We start from the raw sequence: 27,232 nt of genomic DNA, 5'->3' as shown, positions 1-27,232 counted from the left end.
AAACGTCAGTCTGGTTTAATCATGTGAAAATAAAAAGGCAGGACACAAATATTTGAGTGCCTGCTAAATAACAGGAAAGATTGGGTATTTCCTCATACGAGGAATTGTCTCTTACAAACAAGAGGGGAAAGTTTGTCTAAACTTGGATCAATGCTTTCAAGAGGATTGAGGGTATCTCAGGGGTATCTCATTCAGGAAGCAAAGAGAAACAAAACCAAGGGAAGGTGGAAGAGCATAGGACAATTATACATTTGCTCTTTCTTATCGAGATATTCTTTCGTATTGTTTTGTTTTACAAGGGAGGCCTTTCCTAATAGTGGGCTCTCTGACTCCTATAAATCTGCAGCATTTTGAATATATTCCCCTCAGTTGGCCTCACTGGGTGCATTGCAGTTAAATGTGTGTCTGATTAATGAACATAAGTGTATACCATGGGTGGTAAATACGACAACTGGGCTTATTTTTTTTAAGGTAAATCCAATCCATTTCTCATGTTTTATAACTCTTTTCTCACAAAAAATCAGAAAGAGACGACTGCCTGACATACTTTCTAACCCTCTATCTTCCCAATCTAGACAACCTACTATTTAAAAAAGAAAAACCTATATTTTGTGACCAAAGCCTTACTTGATTAGTTAATTGTATTTTCTTTTGACTCAGAGAAAGCTAATGACTAGGCTGAAGGCAAGTGTGTGACTCACTCTTTATTCAAACAGCACTACTGAAGTTGCCAGTAATGCCCATGTGAGGAAAGTATTGGTTAGCAAAGTCATTTAACATTTCACGTCTAATGACACTGAATCACATTAAGACTGTGGTGTACTATGTTACTTGATGTCGCTCTTATTTTTGAATGTGTATTACTGACAATAATAATAAAGGAATGATAATAACAGTTTTTGCAAAGTGAATTCTATACTTAATTGTGCAACATCAGAGTCTAATTCTTACTATCAAAATGAAAAGCTTGGGCTTCCCTGGTGGCGCAGTGGTAGAGAATCCGCCTGCCAGTGCAGCGGACACGGGTTCGAGCCCCGGTCTGGGAAGATCCCACATGCCGCGGAGCAACTAGGCCTGTGAGCCACAACTACTGAGCCTGCGCGTCTGGAGCCTGTGCTCCACAACAAGAGAGGCCATGACAGTGAGAGGCCCGCGCACCGCGATGAAGAGTGGCCCCCGCTTGCCGCAACTAGAGAAAGCCCTCGCACAGAAACAAAGACCCAACACAGCAAAAATAAATAAATTAATTAAAAAAAAAAAAGAAAAGCTTTCTCTGATATCTTTAACTTATACTTGATATGCTTTCTAACAGAGAAAAACAGTTCTTTGGAAAGATCCATCCAACAAAAAAATCTATAGCCTATGCAAAATAACATAAAATGCATTTGTGAATCATTTTTGCTTTAATTTGCTCCCTGATCATCATATAGCAATAAGCAGACATAGAACATTTCCTCATTATTTTCTGGGTTGGGTAGGGGTGAAAGGGGAGATCTGGAAAATTAGTATATTAACTCAAATTTCAGCACATAATTATTCAAATAAAATTTTAATGATTTCAGTTCAATACAACTGAAAATGTAGTGTATTAAAGGGCATTTTCTACTAAATTTCAAATTACAGATTGTGGGCCATTGCTGAGCAGGAGTGTCATATCCTACTGAGTATTCAACTTATTAACTAAGGTGACTGACATGGTAGGAGGTGGGGAAGAACAATGATCAGCTCACAGAATTTGGCTAAGAAAGGAAACAAACAAAAACAATGCAAATAATAATTAAAATAGCACAGATATTAGTAAAATAAAAATACAATCCCAAATATCCATCTCTTAAATTACTAGAAAAAAATTACAGGTAAAATTACAGCAAATACAGTCGTCACAGATTTCGGTAACTTTATTTGCATTTAATAGTGATTTTTAAGTCCTATAGGCAATGAAACCATTTTAAACAGCACTATGAGGAATGGAAATTTAGATGTCTATACATTTTTCTTAAAAAAAAAAAAAGCTTAAATTTCTGAATGAGCAAGATTCACTTTTGCAGGTAGAGGCCCTGCTTCTTCATGATCTTCACCTTTAGATCTAACAACCACAAGAGAAGAAGCTGGATATCTGTTTAGCTTTTGTTCATTCACGAATTCCAAGTCACCATAGATACTCAGCTTCTGCAAAAAACAATCAATGAACATTAGCAATTTGGATAATTAGGAACCTCTCCAAGTAAGTCTTCAAATAGCAATTTAATCTGTGGGTATTTGGTAAAAAAAAAAAAAAAAAAAAAAAAAAAATTTCTATAAACGTCCTCAAGAATGCTTTTACTCAAAGTGTTACAGATATGTGATTCAGTTCCCAGTGGATGGCCAAAGAAAACTTTTCCACATGTACTGACTTAAAATACTTAGAAGTTAACAACTGAGCATCAAGAAAAATTGCTCAGGTTTAAATGGAGTAAGTGTGGTCATACAAGAGCATGGATTCTGGATGTTTGATGCCTTAAGTGATCAATTCCTTTAAGATCTTAGCTCTCCAACCAAGTGGTCAAATGATTTGGGGTTAAGTTTCTCTGCTACTAAATGTTCTAAATTAACATATATGGAAAATGGTATGTACTATTTTAAAAGGCTGTGAGTAGAACAAAGAATGTACATGAAATACTTTAACACTGATAGAAAGGTCTTCATAAACATATAAAAGCTCAAATTATTACTAACATATCCAAGAAGATAGATACTAAAACCAAAGAATGAAAGCATAACACAGAATCAGTGCAAATGTCATAAAATTCACTGAAGTATAATGGAAATGTCTAATATCTTTTGAGAGTAGGTCTATTTAGATATAGGTCTATCTCCTAAAGGAAAAAAGAGAAAAGTTTTTACTAACATATGGGATAGATTTTGTTGTTAATGCATATGACAATAAATCTCTGATTCTGTAAGTTAAAAACTGAAGTGCTGACATTATTGACAGGGCAACTGACTATACTAAAAAGACAGACCGACACATAAGTACCTGATGTTGGAAATGTGCTTTTAGAAGATGCTGAATAAAGAGCACCTTCAAAAGTTTAAGTATCTACAATACCAATACATGCTACAACATGGATGAACCTTGAAAACATTATGCTAAGTGAAAGAGGCCAGTCACAGGAGACCACACATATTGGTCGTCTATGGCTGGTGAAGATGCCTGGGAGGAAATGGGGAGTAACTACTAGTATGAGTTTCCTTTTTGGGGTGATAAAATTGTTCTAAAAGTGATTGTCATGATGGCTGCTTACTTGAACACATTTCAGATGTGGTCTGCTGTCTACTGTTTCAAGGCAATAACTATCCTGCACCAAGGAGGTGGCCCAGTACCTGCCACTTTGCCAGTAAGAGAATATTTTCAAGACAAATTCAGTGGTTGATGGATTTGGACATGGATCTGATACACTAAGGCCTCCTTAAAACCCAAATTAACATGTGATAATTTGCTCTGGGGCACAATGAAAGAAAAACTTTCACAACTCTATTTAACATTTAAAAACCTTGAAACAGCGACCAGGAACTGTTTAAATGATTTCAAACATCTATATGAAAGAAGCTATCTAGAAGATCAGGGAGAAAGAGTAAAATTCGTGCAGGGAAATGGATGGGAGCATATGGATAACCTCTAACCAGTATGTTTAGTGATTCTGTGGCTACTCTGTATTCTCAAATTACTAATCAAATACAAGGGTACAATAGAGGTATTTTCAAAAGTGTTACCTTGGGAAGTTTATTGCTCAAGTATCCTTTATGAAAAAAATTACTTAAGGAGGTCCAGCAAAAGTAAAGAGGAAATCAAGAAAGAAAATAACATACAAGAAACAGTAGCAACTGAGATGACTTAGAAAATGGGAAGCCAGAAAAAAACAAAAATGGGTTCCATTAAGCAGAGATATATGGAAGATTCTCCTGGGAACACTTTTAAGTAATTCAGGTTTATATTTGCCAGTGTTCTAATAGAAGCAGTGTTCTACTTTGAATATTTATATAATCATAATATTGTAAATGCTGCCTAGTGGATTTTAATTTTTCAGATCAACCTATGAAAGTATATATACAGAAAAATGAGTATATTTTATTGTCAATGATCATATTAATGAAAATTGAGACAGTATAAAAAGGGAGAGGAAAGGCAGTAATGAGGAGTCAACAGAAATCTGTAAAGCACTCACTAAAAGTATATAAAATAATAATATACATTATAAAAACCAGCAACTGGGGGCTTCCCTCGTGGCTCAGTGGTTAAGAATCTGCCTGCCAATGCAGAGGACACAGGTTCAAACCCTGGTCCAGGAAGATCCCACATGCCGCAGAGCAACTAAGCCCATGCACCACAACTACTGAGCCTGTGCTCTAGAGCCCGCGAGCCACAACTACTGAGCCCATGTGCCACAACTACTGAAGCCCGTGTGCCTAGAGCCTGTGCTCTGCAATGAGAAGCCACCCCAATGAGAAGCCCGTGCACCACAACGAAGAGTAGCCCCTGCTCACCTCAATGAGAGAAAGTCCGCGCATAGCAATGAAGACCCAATGCAGCCAAAAAATAAATAAATAAAAGAAATAAATTTATATAAAAAAACCAAAACCCAGCAACTGAAGAGATGGAAGTGAGAGACAGTATAAGGGAACTAAACTCATCCTTTAGTAGGAGGACATCAGATAATGTCTAAAATTGATAAAACAAGAAATAAAAGATAAAATTTTTAAATGGCAACTGCTTGGAAAAATTTTTTAAAACTACTGACTGGTTTATCTGAGAAGTGAGGAAGAGGAAGTCAATTTTATGTCACACATATTACTTCTAAAAGTTAAAAATAAACTCAATCAGTATGTATTTGGGCTTTAGGCCTGCCTTTGCCACTAACCAGTCATGCAATCTTAGATGTACATAAATCTTTTCTAAAACTCACTTTCTTAACAGAATTTAGATTAAAAAGCTATGGCATTGGGCTTCCCTGGTGGCGCAGTGCTTGAGAGTCCGCCTGCCGATGCAGGAGACGCGGGTTCGTGCCCCGTTTCGGGAGGATCCCACATGCCGCGGAGCGGCTGGGCCCGTGAGCCATGGCCGCTGAGCCTGCGCGTCCGGAGCCTGTGCTCCGCAAATGGGAGAGGCCACAACAGTGAGAGGCCCGCATAACGCAAGGAAAAAAAAAAAAAAAAGCTATGGCATTTACATCGTTTTCTGATTGTCTCTCTTGAGACTTAAAGCTTCTAAACAGCAAGATTCTTGGTCTTTTTTTTTTTTTAGACAAATAATGTTTATTATAGTTTAAGACATGTTTCACCCTACTTTTTAAAAAAATTAATTTATTTTTCGCTGCATTGGGTCTTTGTTGCTGCACGTGGGCTTTAACTAGTTGCGGTGAGCGGGGGCTACTCTTCCGTTTCGGTGCACGGGCTTCTCATTGTCATGGCTTCTCTTGTTGCAGAGCACGGACTCTAGGCACGTGGGCTTCAGTAGCTGTGGCTCATGGGCTTTAGAGCGCAGGCTCAGTAGTTGTGGTTCTTGGCCTTAGCTGCTCCACAGCATGTGGGATCTTCCCTGACCAGGGATCGAACCTGTGTCCCCTGCATTGGCAGGCAGATTCTTAACCCTGCGCCATAAGGGAAGCCCCCACCCTATTTCTTGAGTCGTTGCAGCCTTGAACATTTAACTTTGTTCCACCTTCATGTTATTCTTCATTGTACCTCTAATCTCTTGAACAGGGCCTAGCACATAATATGTTATCCATAAGTGTCTGTGATTTACTAACATGAATGTTATTTGAAATCTTCTAAAACCTTTCTTAACTAACCATTTGAAATCAGATGATCATGGTCTTGACAAATAAGAAAAAAGGATGCAAACAGATAATGAGATAACACTGAGGCAGCAGTTATATTATTATTTGTTGCTTTGGCAATTTTCTGAGGCTGCCTGGTCTCTAGAAAGGAATATCCAATATTGCTGAACCCTGTTTTTATAAGACAGGTTTGACCTGCCTGACAAGGACCACTATGAATGACAACTCTTTATTATCTTAAATAGACAGCTCAACAAGAGAAAAGCATTATTTCATGAAGTTTCAAAAAAACAACATAATAAATGTGAAAGAACAGGGAAAAACAGCGGAGAAAAAAGGATCAAAATCTTTGTAAGTCACTCAAAATGATACTGCTTTAAGATCAACAAATGCCAACTCTTTCTGGCATTACGATGAGTACCTACTATATACAAAACAGGCTAAGGATAAATTATTACAGAACTTTCCTAAATAAAAAAATAAAGCTGCTCATAAGTTTCCAAGACCACATTCCTGGCCCTTATTAGCACCATTTTAAGCTTTATTTGTAGTGACTGAAAAGGAAGCTTTTTATATTTCATGTTTGAGCTCAAGACACCAGGTCCATACTGAAGAGAAACATTCTCTCAGCAGGTCTATGATTTCCTATAAACACATAGGATTATATATATAAATAATATAACAAAATATAAATAACATTGCTAATTGCTTGTATTACTTAACATGGAGTCTCATGTTACTATGGAGAGGGGTCAGAAGTAACTTATGTTCCAATAATAAAATCAATGAAAAGGTTTTATGAAAGTAAAGTTTAAAATAGGTGGTTTTTGATTAAGAAAATCTGAATAACTTTCCTAATGCTAAATTCTCAGCTACTTTTACAATAAATAAAGGAGAAAATACCAGGGAAGGAGTATTTACACTGCTATATTTTACAGTAAGAAACAAAACATTAATATTGAAATAGTTTACACAGCTTGTTTTTTCTCCTTTTCGTTTTGGCTGCGCTGTGAGGCACGCAGGATCTTAGTTCCTCTATGAGGGACTGACCCCACACCCCCTGCAATGGAAGCATGGACTCTTAACCACTGGATGGCCAGGGAAGTCCCAGTTAATACAGTTTTTTTTTAATATATATATTTAATTTATTTATTTGTTTATTTTTGGCTGTGTTGGGTCTTTCTTGCTGTGCACAGGCTTTCTCTGGTTGCGGCGAGCGGGGGCTACTCTTCATTGTGGTGCACGGGCTTCTCACTGTGGTGGCTTCTCTTGTTGCGGAGCGTGGGCTCTAGGCACGCAGGCTCAGTAGTTGTGGCTCACAGGCTCAGCAGTTGTGGCTCACGGGCTCAGCAGTTGTGGCTCGCGGGCTCTAGAGCGCAGGCTCAGCAGTTGCGGCGCACGGGCTTAGTTGATCCACGGCTTGTGGGATCTTGCCAGACCAGGGCTTGAACCCATGTTCCCTGCATTGGCAGGCGGATTCTTAACCACTGCACCGCCAGGGAAGTCCTATACAGTTTTCAATTGTGAAAAGAAATCCACTAAAATGGCAATATGAAATAGTTCTGGATGAGTGATTTTTTTCCTGCTTCTTTATATATAACTTTATAAATTCTATACCAAGTATATAGAATTTTTATAATTAAAAATACAGTTGAGGGCTTCCCTGGTGGCGCAGTGGTTGAGAGTCCACCTGCCAATGAAGGGGACACGGGTTCGTGTCCCGGTCTGGGAAGATCCCACATGCCGTGGAGCAGCTGGGCCCGTGAGCCATGGCCGCTGAGCCTGCGTGTCCGGAGCCTGTGCTCCGCAGCAGGAGAGGCCATAACAGTGAGAGGCCCGCATACCGCAAAAAAAAAAAAAAAAAAAAAAAATACAGTTGAAAAAACATTATTACTTAGCTAAAGTGTGGTTTCAGATACAAAGTAAAGCCTAAAAGCAGTGAATTCAAATGAGTGTTTTCGATATATTTTTCTAGAAGATGTATCTTAGGAAAGCATAGGCTCTTTGAGGGTGTCACCATACTTTTGACTGTTAAGGACAGGAAGAAGAGTTCTAGAGAGGGGAAAGAAAGTGACACCCATATGCAGATATCAGGAGGGAATGTAATAGCTGCCAACAGGACTCCACGTGTGGTTCTGATGCTTTAGGCTTTATGATCCAGGGGCCTGGGCATATGTGGGAACAACGAGGCGTTCTACAAACAACTTGGAAATAAGGGGAAAGAACTTCTCACAGAATTAAAGCTATACAATCAAGACAAAATTTATCACAGCAGAGACAACATCTAAAAGGAAGAAAAAGACCAAGAGTATTCTGAAAGGGAGGGACAGATCCCCAGGTCTGGAAGATGTAACCAAAAACACAATGTGAAGCACTGTTATGTCTAAACAACACCAGAAGAGGAGATCAATTCCATAAGTCAAGTAAGGAGATAAGAGAGGAAAAACTATGAAATGTCCATCTAAGAACTGTTTCAGTAAGAGAGTTTGAGCATCCTGGGTCAAAAACATGAAACATGTGGTCCCAGTGGTGTTCAACTTCCTAGTGTCAAAAGAGGTTTACACAGAAGATGCGCTCCTGATATAAGTAACATAATCAACTTCCCTAGTGATGACTCCAGGTTAACTAAAAAAACTTAAGGGTACTGGCTTTGGAGTCAGATGACCTGGGTTTAAATTCTGGTTCTACCACTTACTAGTTACGTGACACTGGGGCAATAATACATTCTCTCTTTCAGTTTTCATATCTGGAAAAGAGAATAATAATAGCAGCCATCTCAGAGTTACTGAAAGGACTAAATGAGCTAATTCATATAAAATGCTTAGAATGGTGTCCAGCAGAAAATGCTCAACATTAGTCAGTAGTCCTGGGAACCAGAAGCCCGGTAGTGGTGATTTTATCAAGGTAAATTCCACCTTAGGCCAGTAATTCAATCCTTCCAGGAAATAACCACACCAATCTCTACGCGTATCTTTCTTTTACAAGGGGCATCCTAGAAGTAAAGAGAATGAATTGTGCTAATGGAAGGAATAAAGTACCACAGTGTCAATAAAGATTTACTACTCTGCGTTTGTAGCTTTGTTGCCATGAGGATTTAGAGTGCATGGGGCAGTTCAAAAGCAAGTAATAGGCAAAGGCAATCCTATGTAAGATGTGTAATTTCAACTTTATCAGGAACAATAAAATGATTAAAATATGGATATCAGAACTAAACAAGAACACAAATAGGTAATTAACAAGAGGATGTTCAGATCATATCATAAACAGATGAGTTCTACAGAAATTTACCCATTGTCTAACACTTCCACAATTCAACGTTCTTCCCAATCCTGTCTAACTTTATTCATTTGGCTTAATTTCCTAATTTAAGTTCTTTTAATCAAGTCAGCTGCTTACAGTCCTTCCCTGATAGTAGCTTATTCTTGTCTGTACCTGGGAATATTGTCCACCCTCCTGTCTCTGCCCATCCATACCATTCTTCAAATTTCCCTCCTTTCTTCTTTTCTCTCTTTTTCTATTGCATTCTGGAAGCATATGAGAACTAAAGTTTATTTCAGTTGGATCTGATGTCAATAGAATTTATTATCTTATGTTTAGTTATATAAATACTTTTCCTTCCTTGAAAGCTAAGTTGAATCATCAAATTAGACTTTTTTTTAAGAGCTCAAAAGTCATTGTTTTTATTTATTTCTATTTATTTATTTATTTAAACATCTTTATTGGAGTATAACTGCTTTACAATGGTGTTTCTGCTTTATAACAGTGAATCAGCTATACACATACATATATCCCCACAACGCCTCCCTCCCACCCTCCCTATCTCACCTCTCTAGGTGGTCCCAAAGCACTGAGCTGATTTCCCTGTGCTATGCAGCTGCTTCCCACTAGCTATCTATTTTACGTTTGGTAGTGTATATATGTCCATGCCACTCTCTCACTTCGTCCCATCTTACCCTTCCCACTCCTCATGTCCTCAAGCCCATTCTCTACGTCTGCGTCTTTATTCCTGTCCTGCCCCTAGGTTCTTCAGAACCTTTTTTTTTTTTAGATTCCATATATATGTGTTAGCATACAGTATTTGTTTTTCTCTTTCTGACTTACTTCACTCCGTATGACAGACTGTAGGTCCATCCACCTCACTACAAATAACTCAATTTCGTTTCTTTTTATGGCTGAGTAATATTCCATTGTATATATGTGCCACATCTTCTTTATCCATTCATCTGTTGATGGACACTTAGACTGCTTCCATTTCCTGGCTATTGTAAATAGAGCTGCAATGAACATTGTGGTACATGACTCTTTTCGAATTATGGTTTTCTCAGGGTATATGCCCAGTAGTGGGATTGCTGGGTCATATGGTAGTTCTATTTTTAGTTCTTTAAGGAACCTCCATACTGTTCTCCATAGTGGCTGTATCAATTTACATTCCCACCAACAGTGCAAGAGGGTTCCCTATTCTCCACACCCTCTCCAGAATTTATTGTTTGTAGATATTTTGATGATGGCCAATCTGCCTGGTGTGAGGTGATGCCTCATTGTAGTTTTGATTTGCATTTCTCTAATGATTAGTGATGTTGAGCATTCTTTCATGTGTTTGTTGGCAATCTGTATATCTTCTCTGGAGAAATGTCTATTTAGGTCTTCCGCTCATTTTTGGATTGGGTTGTTTGTTTTTTGATATTGAGCTGCATGAGCTGCTTGTAAATTCTGGAGATTAATCCTTTGTCAGTTGCTTCATTTGCAAATATTTTCTCCCATTCTGAGGGTTGTCTTCTCATCTTGTTTATGGTTTCCTTTGCTGTGCAAAAGCTTTTAAGTTTCATTAAGTTCCATTTGTTTATTTTTGTTTTTATTTCCATTCCTCTAGGAGGTGGGTCAAAAAGGATCTTGCTGTGATTTACGTCATAGAGTGTTCTGCTTATGTTTTCCTCTAAGAGTTTATAGTGTCTGGCCTTACATTTAGGTCTTTAATCCATTTTGAATTTATTTTTGTGTATGTGTTAGGGAGTGTTCCAATTTTATTCTTTTACATGTAGCTGTCCAGTACCACTTATTTTCCCAGTACCACTTATTGAAGAAGCTGTCTTTTCTCCATTGTATATTCTTGCCTTCTTTATCAAAAATAAGGTGACCATATGTGCATGGGTTTATCTCTGGGCTTTCTATCCTGTTCCACTGATCGATATTTCTGTTTTTGTGCCAATACCATACTGAAATCAGACATTTTTTCTGAAACAAAAATCCTTTACCTTAACAGTATGTTTCTTGAGCCAGTTAAATTTTTTTTTAAATTTTATTTTTATATTTATTTTTGGCTGTGTTGGGTCTTCATTTCTGTGTGAGGGCTTTCTGTAGTTGAGGCAAGCAGGGGCCACTCTTCATCGCAGTGTGCGGGCCTCTCACTATCGCAGCCTCTCTTGTTGCGGAGCACAGGCTTCAGACGCGCAGGCTCAGTAGTTGTGGCTCACGGGCCCAGCTGCTCCACAGCATGTGGGATCTTCCCAGACCAGGGCTCGAACCCGTGTCCCCTGCATTGGCAGGCAGATTCTCAACCACTGCACCACCAGGGAAGCCCGGGCCAGTTAAATTTTAATTACCAAGAAAGTCAAGACAGTTTTCCATCTCTCTCAGGGTATACCAGAACACACTACTCAAAATCAAAAGCTCTATCCTTGCTACTTCTAAAGCAGCAATTATTCCTTAACATTTGTGGCAATGTTAAATTTAAAATTTTAAGTAGTTCTACAAGTCTTCTTTCTTATATATCACCTTAGAAACTGATGTCACTGGGTTTTTTTCAGTCTCAAAGATATAGGGAGAAGAGAGACACTGTACTCAAACCAGCCAGCATACACTGGTCATTATGGTAGTTAGCACCACAGAAAATTGGAAAGTGATTGTTGTGCTGAGAATCTGTAATTCTCATGTGTGCCAATCTCGGCGTGTGATTAAAACCACCAAATCTCTCATTCTATTAGTAGAAAGGCTTTGCGTTTCTAGCTAATCCAATAAGGCATTAAAAAAAGTAAATCATATGGCTCAGTCTTCAAAAGGCCTAAGAGTTAGAATTAAATTTACCTCAGAGGGAACATACTGCTCCACAGCTGTAGCAACGGTTGCACAACAAATCCAGAGCAATACCATCACGGAGAGGACAAGAGTCATGGTTAAAATCCACCCGGAGTTACTGGGGGGGGGGGAAAAAATCAACAATTAGTTATGTTAAAATTGCATAATATAAAAAATAGGAGGCTCTTAACAATTACAGGCAATCAATCTTGTGTACTTATTTAATAATATAATTAAAACTTTATGTGTACTACCTTTAAAACTATTTTAAAAAACATACTTGAGTAGAAAATATTATAATAGCTATTATATTAGGGTGATATGATGTCCTTTCCTCCATTACTCCAGTTTCTATAACATGGCTATGTTACTTTTATCAATCAAAAAATCAGACATACTGGCTTTCTGCTAAATATATGAAATTAAAGCAAATTACTGTTAAGGGTATTTTTAAATTACTAAATGAGATAAGGCAAATCAAAGTGTCCTATAAACTGTACAGTGCTGCACAAATGTCATATATTATTTTGCAAGGTATTAAGATAATACTTGCTTTAAGAAAACCCAATATTCCAAAGAATTAAGGTACAGAATAGGTAAATTATGAAATGATCATTTGTTTTATAAATGGATTCACAACAGGCTTCCAGAAGTTAGCTTCTCTACTACATTTCAAATATTTAACTTAGCACAATTTACTTGAATTTCAACTTACAAGAGCATATCTATTATGAAGCATTCTGTCTCCGTTAGCACATATCTTAAAAAGAGATAGTTATATTTTTCTTATGATTAAAATATCTTAGGGTAGAAGGCCGGTTACAAGAATCAGCAACTGGAGTTTTTTCCATAAGTGCCCTATTGTTTACTAAACTATAGATTAAGATTTAAAGAACAAGTGAAGCTATTTTTAAAATGTTAAATTTAAAAGAATAACATAAAACATGACAAAATGTTAAAAGGCAATAAGGCATCAATAGGATGCTAGGTAATGCAGTATTAAGGATAAACTGTAGGGAATTCCCTGGCAGTCCAGTGGTTAGGACTTAGTGTTCTCACTGCCGGGTCCCCAGGTTCAATCCCTGGTTGGGGAACTAAGATCCGGCAAGCCGCGTGTTGTGGCCAAAAAAAAAAAGAATAAACTGTAACTTAAGATTAGATAATTATTTAGGTTTCATAAAACTTAACAAACTGCAACAAAAATCCAAAATACTGAGAGAAAAATTGTCTTTTTTTCTGTACAAGGTCAAAAGCAAGTTTAGCAATGAAAGGAAGGGAAAATTTTAATTCTCATTTTCTTACCCAGTCTTTAAAGAGTTTATTCAGTAAAAAGTATTCATTTTTAGGTTCTAATATAACCCTACTGATATCTGATAAAACCTCTCAAGAAACTATTTCTACTCTAAGAAATTACAGGAAGCATGTAGCGTGGGCTACTGAAGTGTTACACTTGAGACAGAACAGTCCACTAGAGTATATACACACTTGTTCACCTCTCTACTCAAGTGCTTGGTCTGGTATCTGACACAGAGTAGATAATTATCACCAAGTGCTATGGCCTACTGTCTCTTTCTCTCTCTCCTTTTTTTTGGCTAGGGGTGGGGGGTGGTTGCAGGGAGAAGGTTCATATCACAACTCCTTGGAGGAGAAGAAGCATGCATCCTTTGATAAAACCCTCCTCACCCTCAGAAGGCCTGATATTCCTTCCCAGGAGGGCACAAGGTAACAATTACCCTCGCCTGCCTACTTTCCTTTGTTACCCTTAAGAATCCTTGGCATGGGTACTCCCCTGGTGGTCAAGTGGTTAAGAATCCACGTTCCAATGCAGGGGATGCGGGGTCAATCCCTGGTCAGGGAACTAAGATCCCACACGCTGAGGGGCAACTAAGCCTTCGTGCTCTAGAGCCCATGCGCCACAACTAGAGAGAAGCCCACACCGCAACTAAGACCCAACACAGTCAAATAAATAATTAAAAAAAAAAAAATAATCCTTGGCATGGAGATGACACTCAGTATAGAACACAAAGCCCTCCTTTATCTGTAGCCCTTATCTACCTCCCCTAGCCTCCTGTGTGGCCATATAGATAAAAACAAAAATCCAACCCCCAAACCATTTAGACACACAGTCATCCCTTGGTATCCCCAGGGCACTGGTCCCAGGACTGCTGCCCCCTCCCATACCAAAATCTGAGGGTGCTCAATTCCCTTATATAAAGTGGTGTAGTACTTGCATATAACCTATGCATATCTTCCTGTATACTTTAAATCATCTCTAGATTGCTTATAATATCTAATAAAATGTAAATGCTATGTAAATACCGTTGACCCTTGAACAACATGGATTTGAACTGTGTGGGTCTACTCATATGTGAATTTTTTTCAATAAATATTAAATTAAAGCTTAACTGAGATGTCTGAAGAAGCACATATCATAACATAAATCAAAGACTCCCAATAAGAACAAGGATGCTTTTGTGCTGTGGAAAAAACTACCCGCTTGGGTTTGATTCAAGTAGTATGAGAATCACCTTTTAAACAAACTAAAATATCCAAAAGTACAACTTTGAATTTGGTAGGGAAAAGGTAAAAGGTAAAAAAAAGTTTCCTACTCTTGAGCAGCTAATATAACTTTAAAATAATAAAAAGGACTGCATCTCTCTGATACAAGCCAGATTTTATCTCCTATATGCATAAGTGAAGATGAATACATACAGAGAGAGACATCTTAAAAAACCATCACGTTCTCCATCTTCAAGATAGTTCCTATGTGCTTGTGAACTTCTCATTTGAAGATCTGCTGAAATAATAAGGTACAAGTTTATGATATCCTATATTCCAAAAGCTCGTCTCAAATGACTGCTTCTAGATATACACACTGTACAGATATCCAGCTGCTTTTGTAAATGTAATCTGACATATTTTATAGTGAATACAAGTTCCTCTGGCACATTAAAAATCAACTGGATATTATACAACATTATGAATTTCCTATTTTACTTTCAAATTTTTATTGACATTGATGCTTTCTATTTAATTATATTTCTGAATGTAATAATAGAATTTGGTTTGTTCAAATATAAAGATGGCCTTATGTTATGTGCTGTCATTATCCACCCACCAAAATAATTAAAAAGTTAATAAAATCAGTATCTAAAATAAGGTATGAGCTAGCACATTTTAAAAGGTAAGCAGTTTTAGCCTGATGTTTTCTATTCCTATAAGTTTAAATTCACTTCTAGCATAGAAATAAAAATAGAATAAAAACGTATTTTCAGGGTAGTTTCACTAGTTGGTTAGTTTGTTGGGAGATACCAGAATCTCTCATTAGTTCATACTCAAAACATCCTTCAAAGCAAACTAAATGTTTTTAGAATAGTGATTCTAAAGTGTGGTCCCCAGACCAGCCACAACAGAATCCGGGAATTTGTGAGAAACGCAAATTCTCATGTCCTATCCCAGGTTTAGTAAATTGGAAACTTTGGAGGTGGGGCTTAGAAATTGCTTTAACAAACTCTACAGATCTTAATGCATATTAAAGTTTGAGAACCAGTTTTAAAAATTATTTATTCACCTTCCATTAGTGTAAAAACAATCATACAACCAATTCTAACACCACCAGATTTGACTGTTAATGTTTTTAATCCCAAGCTACTTAAAATAAAACTTACAGGACATTTTGCTTAGTGACGGTTCTTTCAAATTTGTCGGCTCCTGCTCCAACTGTGGTGCATACTGGATCTCTGGCTTAGACTAAAATGATAATGAAAGCAATTAAGTCATTTGTACTTCTTCTTAAGCTTTTCTCAGTAGGAAGTTCTAAAACATATCATCTCTACAAAGATTCAAATTGAGAAAAAGTAACAGAAGTATGGTATAAAAAATAAAACATGTTAACCACAATATATTTTAATTGCACTTGCTAAACATTAGATCCAGTGCCTTGCAAAGAAATAGACTTCTAGCATCATCAAGAATTTAGTCAGTTTAGCCTGACAACGTAAAAAAAGAAAAAATTTAAAAAAAGAGGGACAAATTACAACATAGTACATTAAGTATCATATCATGCAAAACTGAGTTCTAATTCTGGTTGATCAGGAATAATTTAGCAGACTGCCAAAATTTCTGGTTAAACACATATTATCTCTATTCTTTCTCATCTGAAACATTCCATTCTTCCCTAAGTATGAGTAATTCATAAATTATAGCTCAGTGCTCCATACTTTACATCTCCTATGTAGCACTGATTCTCTGGAGTGGCGTTTTCTCCATCACACTTAAGTTGACATAAAGAGAGGAACAGAGGTAATCTCACATCTAATCAGGAATGAAGGAGGACTCCACTCTGAGAGTCAACTTAAGCTTTAACTTAAGTAGCTTTCAGACACAGAACTTATTCATGAACTTAAAGAGAGAAAACTCCTTCTGTGTTTTACATATTACCAAATTAAGTACAGGGTACCCAAGACTCAGGACGATGCTAAAAATCACAGACTAGCCTATAATAAGCCACTCAATTGGCAATAATAATTAAAAGGTTTACTTTAATTATTACTTGAGAGAAAGCATCACAACATAATTTGTCGGCTGGTAAGTTTGAGGAATTTAACAACCAAATTAAAAGGAAGACAACATGGTAGGGTGGTATATGAGCCTTGGAGCTAAAGTAACCCAGGTTTGAAGCCTAATTCTGTTATACTGGCAGCGTGACCTTAAATAAGTTAGACTCACAGTTTCCTCATCAATAAAGTAGTGATAATACAACCTCATGAAGTTGTTTGAAGATTTGAGATAATATATGTAAATGCCTAGTACACATGAACCTTCAAAGACAGCAGCTATTATTATCATATCACATGGTAAATAATGAGGTAGGAGAAAAGTTACCTCTCTAGAAGGCAATATGCTTCTTCAACAAACTCTCTTATAAGAGTTATGAGAAAAAGCACTATTAACAACTAAAAATTATGTTCTATTGATTTTCCCTAATATCCATATGTGATATAAATACACACCATTATTTATATTCAAACTACATTAATTTTTCTTATGTTTCATATCTAGAGGTTTCATTTTTATCAATTTAACCACTCTAAAATTTAGCAGATTCAGAGTTCTTATAAGATAAGGAACAACAGGCTTTAAATAGGTTTCCAATGGGCAGAGGGAGGGGTAAGTCAAATTGGGTCCTGATGCCCAATGTTTTAATGTAGGTTAGTAAGTAATTATTATTTGATGATAAATATTTGTAAGGGACTAAGTACATGGCTCTATACTAAGACATTCATTTAAGACATATACATTACTACTGTTGGTATTTAAATGAATCTATGAAGCACAGTCATCACCTGGAATATAACTATTTTTCCATCATCAGCTTGAAGATAAAAAGTCCACGAAGAGGTTATGAAGCTCTGTGCAGAGTCCATCATATCACTCCAGAATGACCTTACCAGAGTTAGAGGGAAGAGTAGATGCATTTTTGGCATCAGGGACATGAGCTTAAAAAAAAATTAAACCATGAGAAATATATTATTTTTTTATATATGTATATTCAAGAAAGCAACATAATCAAATCCTTATTGGGACAGAGTATAAACCATTAAGTGATTCTACCATGGTCATCAACATTAGAGTAAACTCTTCATTACCTATGCAAATTAACTATGAGAAGCTTAAAATCCCAGGATCCTTTAATTTGCGAACAAACACACTTTAAGCTACCTGTCACCTCTATCAAAATAACAGGCTTTTGAATTAGATCCAGATATGTGGAGAATCTTAAGATTTGATTACATAAGGATTAGCAAGTCCTCAAGAGGTAGAAGGGGAAGGGACAAATCATACTATTCTCATCTTTAATGCTTTCATGTAAAATAAACCATGCTATAATGAACACCAATGGAAAAAGAAAGAATATATGCATAAAATGTAAGGTATCTGATAACAGGGCAGAGTGAGGGAAGTATTTATGGGCTGACTATATACAGTAAGCTACTGATGAGATTTTTACATTAATTGGTATCACCTCCCCTCCAATTCTGACTTATTGACTTATTTAGCAGCAGTGGGCCCCTCTAGAGCACAAGTGTGGGATACAACTTGCTGAACTCTAGGGATAGCTTTGGTTCTGCTATATTCCAAAAGAGAGGCAGTATGGGGTATTAAGAGAGAAGAGTTTTTAGAATCAGAAGATCTGTATTCATGATCCAATTTTCCCACTTAATAGCTGTGAAATCATTCATTGATTAGTTCACTAAACAAGCATTCGTTAAGATTATAAATTTTAAGATTTTTAAACCATGTGTGTTTATTTATCACTGTATATCTGTGTTCAATCTGTATAGGACAGAGGTGAAACACAGGGTGAAACACGCGTATGCGCAAAGGCACATAACCCAAACTGGGGTCAGAGGTGGTTAAGAAGGCTTCGCAAAGGACATGACACCTGCCCTGAGTCAAGAGGATTCACTGAGCAGATGGGGAGTAGAAGGGACAGAGGCAAGAAATAATGTCATATTACAAACATTAAGGACTGTTCAGTATGTACATAATTAAGAGAAAAGGAAATAAATATGGGTCTTAAAAATTAGAAATTCTTTTTAAAGTTACTCATAAGAGAAACACAAATTAAAACTGTAATAAAAGTTGTACATTGCCAAGGACTGGGAGGAGGAGGAAAGGAGAGTGACTGCTAATGGGTATGAGATTTCTTTTTTTGATGATGAAAATGTTCTGGAATTAGGTAGCAATGATGGTTGCACAGTTTGTGAATATACTAAAAACTACTGCACCAAATACTTTAGAAGGGTGAATTTTATAGAATGAATTATATGTCAATTTTAAAATCTGATACAAATTCCATGGAGGGCAATTTTGCTCTATTTCTCAAAATTAAAAATGCATATACCTCTTAACTCAGCAATTCTACTCCTGTGATTTTATTCTATAGATATAAATGTGAAAAATATGCAACATCATTTATAAATTAAAAAAATTAGAAACCTACATGTCCACAAATAAAGGACCGCCTAAATAAATGATACATCCATATAATGAAACATGTATGCAGTGAAAAAAAGTGAGTAGACATTCTTTATTTATTACTTATATTTTAGAAAAGAAAGAATACATGTATTCTTGTATATATATAAATTACCTCTGCATTGGTAACCCTGGCTACATTAATGGAGCAAAATGGAGTGGCTAAGAGATACAGGAGTAGGAGATTTTTCACTATACAGCTGATCCTTGAACAATGCAGGCGTTAGGGGGGCCGAAATCTGTGTATATACACAAATTATTGTTGGCTCCCCATATCCGCGATTCTGCATCTGAGAATTCAACCAACTGCAGATCATGTAGTGCAGGAGTAATATGGGTCAACATTTTTTTTTTTAACCTTTTGAGTTTTGTACCATGTGGCTGTACTTCTTATGCAGAGTTAATAAAATTAAAAAATTTTTCCCAGTATGTTTGGATAGAGTATGAGGGGTGGGGAATTATAAGAGATGATATAGAAGAGGTAATCTGGAGCCAGGCTGTGATAAGTAGTTTGGACTTAAACCTGTATGTAATGGGGAGCTACTGAAGTATATAAGATAGGAGAATGACATGATGAGATTTCCATTTAGAAAATAAATATCTGGACACAGAAAATAAATATCTGGACACAGAAAATAAATATCTGGACACAGACTAAAGGATGGACTAGAGGGGGCTGAAGTGGGAAAATAGATTGGAAGTTAATTTAGTAATACAGATGAGAAATAATGATGATTTGAGTTAAGGCAATAGCAGATGGGATGAAAAAAAGGAACTCTCAATTTTTCTGAGCCTCAGTTTTTTCATATGCAAAATGGGGATAATATTGTCACTGGACCTAGAAAAAAAACCAAAATGAGATTATAGGTGTGAACATACCTCTTAACAGTAAAGCATTATACAAAAGTAATTAAATCAATTGACTTTTCTATTTGCAAACCTATAACTTGTTTGCTGAAGACTAATTATAAAATATAATACTAAAATAGGATCATGTGGGCAATATACATTTCAATACAAAGTGCGATCTAAGCAGGCATTTCTGAAAGGCAGAATTGTTTCGTACTTGTTCTTGTCTCAATTCAGCGAATGGCAGCTGATTCTGGCAACCAAGGTGACAAGCATATTGCTCATCAGATTGGGAATATGCTTCTGTACATGCTGGAAGAGAAAAACAGTCAAATTACAAGAAAAAAAAGAGAAGGAGAGAAAGAAAAGGGAGAGAACATTGGCATCTTATAAAGAAATTTTATAAAGAAATTTATTATACTTAAAAAGTATTTCATCAATATGAATTTCCACATTTGGTAACAGCAGCAAATGTATTCTTTTAATAAAACCCCATATCTTCTGCCTCCCACAAGTCAGATCTTCCAGGTATAAATCTATTAATTACATACTCAGGCTCTGGCTACATGATGACATTCATATGAGGTGATCCTCACAGCTAAGGTCTGCATAGTGGAAAAAACACTGAACTGGCATCCTGAAATTCTGGCTTCACCACTTGTTGGCTGTGTATGTGACCTAGGTGGAGCTGTTTAACCTCTCTATTGATTTCGATATGTCTAAAACTAAACTACCACCACCTATTTCATGGGGTTGAACAAAATAATATACTTTAGTAATTTACACAAATATATGATATTACTGTTAGGAACTGAATCACTTAGTTGAGAAGCAAGGATATTCACATGGCAAGGAAAAATAAAACAGAGCAATCAGTCTAACATCCTAAATTCTGAGAAAACTGAACTTAGAAAATGTTCTACAGCAGGATTCTAAAGTTGGAATGAGTCTCTACCATATATACTCTCTTCATTTAGTTCACTAGAGCCATTTCTTTCTTGTGATATAGCACTTTACCACTATAACAATTTTATTTTTCTTTCCACCCAGTCATGCATTTGTAATATACTTCCCAAAGGTGCTAGATAATAAACTGAACCTCATTATGCACATATAAAGATGGCCATTTAGGAGACTGAGCCATAAAAAAAGTTTATGATATAACAGAGGCTAAATGTGAGTACTGGCATAGTGATAGGGAGAAAGGTACCTCCTGCTACACTGAATAAACAGTGTAAGGTAATGAATGGAGAAAATTCCATTACAGTTCTTTAAAAAGCTAAATGTCATTTTTGTCAAACCAGATTACAGGTTTATTTTATTAAACACATCACTTTTGGCAAAAGGTAAGAATAGTGGTTTAAGAGATGATAAAACTCTGGTTACTTCTTTTATTGGCATGACCCACAAAGAATACACTATTAAATACTGAGTCAAAGGCCTGATTCAGTAAAAAACTTGGAGCTAAGTCAACTAGCCTATGAATGAAAGGCTTAGGAAAATTATACCATCCATTGAAAAGGTAGTGATGAATTATGAGAAGGGTAATTACTATTACATTTGTATAAACCAAATGGTTACTTAAACAAAGGTGTCCTATCCACAACATAAAATAAACAGTCTCAATAAATAGATGAAATTTAAAGCCCATGAAATTTCTAGCAGTATCTACTAAAAGTTTAACTTCATAATAATTAAAGTATGCTGGATGAACAGTTTAAACAGTATGCCTGTCATTTTCTGAGGAAAACACATAAAAAGCATAACACAACTCAAAGAAAACACCAATGTTATATACTGCTGATGTCATTAGCATAGCATCTTACCAGATTCACATTCCAATTTGGTCCGATTTAAATCAATTCCATCATCCACAAATTGACAAATTGAAAACAGCCTGCAACCTCTCTGACATGCGTACAACTCCTCTTCCTAGGGAGTTCAAGAACAGGGAGGATTACCAAAAACTAGCATTTTTCCTTCAGGGGGAAAAAAAAAAAGGTCAAAAAGAAAGCAAAGTTAATAGGGTTTATTATAATTGTCCAACAAAAGATTTATGACTGAAAGAAAAATGACAGGAGCCAGGTAATACCAAGACCTTTGCCATACAAAGAAGTTTTAGTTCCTTATTTTTTTTATTTTTTTATTTTTTGCGGTACGTGGGCCTCTCACTGTTGTGGCCTCTCCCGCTGCGGAGCAACAGGCTCTGGATGCACAGACTCAGTGTCCATGGCTCACGGGCCTAGCTGCTCCGTGGCATGTGGGATCTTCCCGGACCGGGGCACGAACCCGTATCCCCTGCATCGGCAGGCGGACTCTCAACCACTGAACCACCAGGGAAGCCCTTAGTTCCTTATTTTAACAGTGACATCCAAAATAAATAAATAAACTAACAAATAAATAATAAAAGTGATATCCAAGAAACAAACCTAGTGGGTTAAAAACATCACCCTTTTCCCATATTCCATAGTCATATTTTGGGGGAAAAAGTTGAAAATAAAAATAACAGTGACATAATCAGAACTTTAATAGAGGTATAAATGAGTAAACAAGTACTTTAGGGACCAATGGTGTACTTCTGCCACATAAATATTTATACAAATCATCAGGCTTATCAGGAAAAGTATCACGACTAGCTTCACATGGCAAATAGTGCCATAAAGGCCCCCACAAAGTGAGGAATACATCTAAAAAAATGCTTAAGTGAAAGGATTTTTTTAAACTTGGTTTACCTGAACTGAGAACACAAACAATGCCAACAGATGACATATGGGAAAGGCCACTGGAATCAGCCAGACTTGGAATAAAACCTTTTAGGTCAGTGTGTACAAGTTACTTTACCTATCTAAATCTCAAAAAGGAAATAAAAACTATAAATTATCTCCAAACCCCTCAATAATGCTGGAAGACTGCTATTCCTAGTGCAGTGCCTGGGACATTGAAGGTGCTCAATAAATGGTAGTAGTGTTAATCATAATAATTGGCTTTAAAAATAGAAAACAACAGTTATAAGCATCATTGTATATGTGTGAGAGCTCAAGATAGGAAAGACTCTTCATCGCTGGAAAATGTGAACTGCTTAATAAGACTAATGACAACGTCTTCAACAGGCTTTTCTTTGATTAAATGTATAGTATTTGAAACAAACCAGTACATGTGGGGGAGCCCCCTCAACTTACTGTGTAGTTCACTGTGTACAAACTGGCAGGCACCTAATAAGGAAGGAAACAGCATGTGCATATACCAGTTAGCAACCAACGGAATACAAAGGTATGCATTTCTTGCCAGCAGGATTAGTAAAATTTAGGTAGCAGCAACAATCCATTAAGAGGAGATGGTTGCAGTCTAATATTAAACAAGTTTTATTACACAACTTTGAAGGTAGTGCATTTTTGGACTTCAGTTCTAGCTGCATTTATTGTTACGGTGAAATTGAAAGAGTTAGCAATTAAAATAAATTTCATACCTGAGTAGCTTTTGCAGGCTTTGTAAAACAGTGGAAGAATTCTCTTACGCCTTTGGAGCACCACATATTTCCTTATATTGCATAGGAGAAGCATGAGCTCATTAGTATGAGCTATACTGCATACCATTTCATTTTCAGATATGTTTTCATTTGTTAAACCAATCCAATAAGCCCTCCAGTACCATTTTCAGAAGAGACTGTAGCATGGTGAAAGAGCCTAGGTTCAGGAATTAGGCCTGGTTAGAAGCTCAGCCTCACCACTTATTCTGTACAACCTTGGGCAAGGGACTTAATCTCTCTCAGCCTCAACTCCTTAGTTGTAAAACAGTGACAATACTCATATGCCAATCTTGAAATATGATGAGGATTTTATTTTATACTTTATTATTTTATTTATATATTATCTTATATCTACAACATCATTAATATTATGCTATACTAATAAGTAGATATAACATTAATAATATATTTCATGAGCACCCATAATGTGCCAGGCATGGTGCTAACACTTAATGTATCATAGGATACCTGACACAGAGCAGGCACTCAATTGGTAGCTATTAAAAATCATAACCTTATTCCAAGTAAGTGTTTCATGTTCTAGATAATATTTCATGCCCTATGTATCCAAAGTGACTGGCAAGCTTATATAAAATAGACCTTTCCTAATTTAGAGCACAAGGAAATGGTGCTCCCCACCAAACTGAATACCAGCTAAATAATTAGAAGGAAACTTAATGAATCCTCCTTAAAGAAGGAACCCTACTATCTATAGATTTTACATGCATATTCTTATCCTGAGCTAAGTCAGGCTAACTATTCTCCCTCTTATTCAGCATTACTAATATACTGTATGTACCAAATTGGTTTTATGACATTGGGCAAAGGAAATAACTATCTATTGCCATGTGTTAGGCACTGTGCTAAGAGTGCCATGTATACTATCTTTAATCCTCACACTTGCTCTGCAAGGTGTGAGGTGGTGTTTTTTGTTTTGTTTTGTTTTAATAGTTGACAAAATGAAGTCATGATAAGTTAAGTAATCAGCAAGGATGCACAGATAGTAAAGGTGAAGCTGGGGGTCTTCGCTAGTGGCACAGTGGTTGGGAGTCCGCCTGCTAATACAGGGGACACAGGTTCGAGCCCTGGTCCGGGAAGATCCCACATGCCACGGAGCAACTAAGCCCATGTGCCACAACTATGGAAGCCTGCAGGCCTAGACCCCGTGCTCCGCAACAAGAGAAGCCACCGCAATGAGAAGCCCGCGCACCACAAGGAAGTGTGATCTCTGCTAGCCACAACTGGAGAAGGCCCACGTGCAGCAACAAAGACCCAACTCAGCCAAAAATCAATCAATTTATTTTAAAAAAAGTGAAGCTGGGAATGGAACCCAGGTTTGTATGGTTCCAGAGCCCACACACTGTTAAAAAATGACCAGGCTAGCTCTATAATTATCTTTGTTATTAACATGACTTATGTCTCCTGCATTTGGACCCAGACAAGTTAAGCAATTATACTTTTGAAGAAAGTTAAAGGGTAAAATATAATAATTTTAAGTATCTACTTACAAACAAGTAAAGGATCCTACTTTCTTGCAACGAATAATTAATTCTGAAAAACAGTCATTAAAATGAGAGTTCTATCTGCCAGTCACAAATACCAGAACAAGAGAGGCTACAGGACCTTGTAAATTCATCTAATTTCTTATAACACACACTGCTTTTTCCTGAACTGTAAAGCACAATAATTTGAAGGAGGACTGACAGACATCAGTGAAATAAGTAAATAAAATAGTAATAATATAACTTTATTAATAGAAGGCAGCATAATACAGCCAGTTTTAGGACTGAATTCCTATTACTCCACTACTTCCTGGCTATGTGACCTTGGGCAAGTCACTGAACCTTTCAGAGCCTCGATTCCCTCAATTGTAAAACCCAACTTTGCAGGGTGAGAATTGGGGATTATGGAGGTAAATCTCCCATCACACTGGCTAACAGAGAGTAAACAGTTAATAAATTTTAAGGCCAGGACACACAGGGAGCCAGATGATTTAGAGTTCCTGGGGAGAAGAGCTTTACTGAATAAGTAAAAAACACTTAGATATCACATCAATTGTTAGAAAGTAGTGGATATTATAAAAATACCTAGAGGTTCCAGAAATGTTTATCCTTTTGAATTGTTTATTCTTGCAGCATATGTATTCAAATAACTACAACTTTGCTAGGAAAATCTCAGAAAAAACCAAAACAAAACAACCAACACATCCAAACACTAGAAAGATACAAAACAAGTCTCTGCCCAATTCCAGGACAAATCAATATTAGTTTCCTCATACAATCCTCTTACTTATGAGAGGTTTATAAGAAGAGAAAAAAATAATGTATCCAGGAGCAGTACACATGGATTTGAATGTCTGGAAGTCAGAATTCCTCATTTCTCTCTCTTGACTGCTATATTTGTCTCTGACTGAAAATTTGATAATCCCCTCTCCCACACTTATTCTTGAAAACTGATAATCCTCAAGCAATGTAAAATCCAGCAGTAAACAAACATACAGGCAGTGACAGCATTTAGAACTTAAGAATTTCAAAAGCCTGAAAGCACTTGCCAATAAGGAACATCCTAAACCTGTCACTTTGTAGTTTGAGAGAGCAAAGAGGGCTAGCCACACAGTTAAGCATACAGCATAGGGAAGATGAAGGAAAAGCAAGGGCAAAAAGACCAGCAAAAGCTCTCATAAAGAAAGGCGGGGGAGGGAGGATGATATACCCAAATTATATATTTGGAAGGGTGGGGGAGTCACCACGCAATTTAGGATGTTGAGTCAACAGTTCTTTAGAAGCTGCAAAACAACTCGATTAGTGGAATGGAATTAAAGGAAAGGCAGCACCTGCGGGCGGACAAGGAGGGGAGGAAGGGTCACTCTGTCCATAAGTTGTGATCCCCCTACTAATGGCAGTCTCATTTCTTTCCCGCTCCACTTATTCCCTCTGTCTTCTGCTGCACTGAATGGTAAGTTCTCTGAATGCAGCAACCTAACTGCTTTTTCTCTAAGCCATTCCAGTCCCAGTGTGAGCGCCTTGTACAGTTAGGCGGAAAGCCCTTCCTAAGCGTCTCCCAACTCCTTGATGTATTTCATACTATGGTGGAATTGTCTACTTGTTTGACTCCAGGAACAGACTGCAGGGTCCCAGCCCAGAGAGGCGCTCAGGTAACAGGGGTTAAGAGTTAACATTTTGTGGGCTGGCGTATCTGCAACTGCCCCCCTTCCCCCGCCGTCCCTGGAAGGTGAGGACCCCGCATTAATCATCTGGATACTCCTCCCCCTCCGAGTGTTCGTCTCCCCTGCTGCCCCGCAAGGCCCCAGAAGAAAGGGGTCGTGTCTTTCTTATTTTTGTGTCCCCAACCTATTACAGGGTAGGTGCGGCACAAACTTCCGGTAATTACAGCGGAAGCGCGGTGCGGGTAAGATTAGGGGAAGAAAACAGAAGCTACACAGATGGGAGACAGCGGTTGAAGGGTGGATTCAACAGTCAGGCTTCCAGAGCCGACAGAGGTACGGGAGAGCGGAGAGATGGGAGGCCACGGAAGGGTTGTAGCCCGGTTTGGACGGGCCCTACCTTGGGGTAGGTGTGCAAGGGGTAGGTCAACTGACAGGCCCGGTGACAAGACGCCGTATCACCCAAGACCGAGTCAAAAGCTTCAGCCGAAGCGGTCCCCGAGCCTCCGGTCAGGGCCATAGTCAGCAGCAGCAGCAGCAGCGGCGAGAGCCCCAGTTGGGCCCCGACCCAGAGGCTCCCCTTCGGCGCCGCCATCTTGTTTGCCTCTGTCACAGCACCTCAGCTTGTTGCTGTTTTCTTTTCAGGTTTCCTCCTCCTTCTGGGACCAGCCCCTTCCCAGTCCCGCGAGCCGCTGCTTCCGCCTTTGCCGTCCGCTCAGCTCCGCCCTGACCCGCCCGAAACTGCCGCCTCTCGCCCCACCTCTA

At 37.6% G+C, this 27,232-nt stretch overlaps 1 protein-coding gene across 2 annotated transcripts; it reads right to left on the bottom strand.

The window, feature by feature from the left end:
* Positions 1 to 1,530: 1,530 nt before the first annotated feature.
* TMEM59 (transmembrane protein 59) lies at positions 1,531 to 27,179 on the bottom strand. Of its 2 annotated transcripts, none has more exons than XM_007471157.1 (8): positions 26,868 to 27,179; positions 21,605 to 21,710; positions 19,996 to 20,090; positions 17,234 to 17,386; positions 15,557 to 15,638; positions 14,601 to 14,682; positions 11,898 to 12,006; positions 1,531 to 2,169 (listed from the first exon to the last, which is right to left on the bottom strand). In XM_007471157.1, the coding sequence occupies exons 1-8, from the start codon at positions 27,060 to 27,062 to the stop codon at positions 2,014 to 2,016; spliced, it is 978 nt and encodes a 325-aa protein (XP_007471219.1). In that variant the 5' UTR covers positions 27,063 to 27,179; the 3' UTR covers positions 1,531 to 2,013. The 2 variants fall into 2 exon arrangements, with proteins under 2 accessions (XP_007471219.1, XP_007471218.1); XM_007471156.1 differs by having other exon boundaries at positions 1,534 to 2,169; positions 14,601 to 14,685; positions 26,868 to 27,069.
* Between the last annotated feature and the right edge of the window lie 53 nt (positions 27,180 to 27,232).

The sequence above is a fragment of the Lipotes vexillifer genome, unplaced genomic scaffold (assembly GCF_000442215.2).
Source record: "Lipotes vexillifer unplaced genomic scaffold, Lipotes_vexillifer_v1.1 scaffold1003, whole genome shotgun sequence".
In the NCBI taxonomy this organism is placed as follows: domain Eukaryota; kingdom Metazoa; phylum Chordata; class Mammalia; order Artiodactyla; family Lipotidae; genus Lipotes; species Lipotes vexillifer.
Note: the sequence above shows the minus strand (reverse complement) of the source record. Positions and strands in the feature narration are given on the sequence as shown.

What these genes read in the sequence shown, in the direction of transcription:
- TMEM59 (XM_007471156.1), bottom strand. Translation starts at nt 27,062, where the DNA reads ATGGCGGCGCCGAAGGGGAGCCTCTGGGTCGGGGCCCAACTGGGGCTC. An exon ending in CCTTGCACACCTACCCCAAG is followed by an intron (nt 21,711 to 26,867) that starts GTAGGGCCCGTC and finishes TGAACTCCCTAG; the next exon opens with GAAGAGGAGTTGTACGCATG. An exon ending in GAAAAATAGTTATATTCCAG is followed by an intron (nt 15,639 to 17,233) that starts GTGATGACTGTG and finishes TTATCATTTTAG; the next exon opens with TCTAAGCCAGAGATCCAGTA.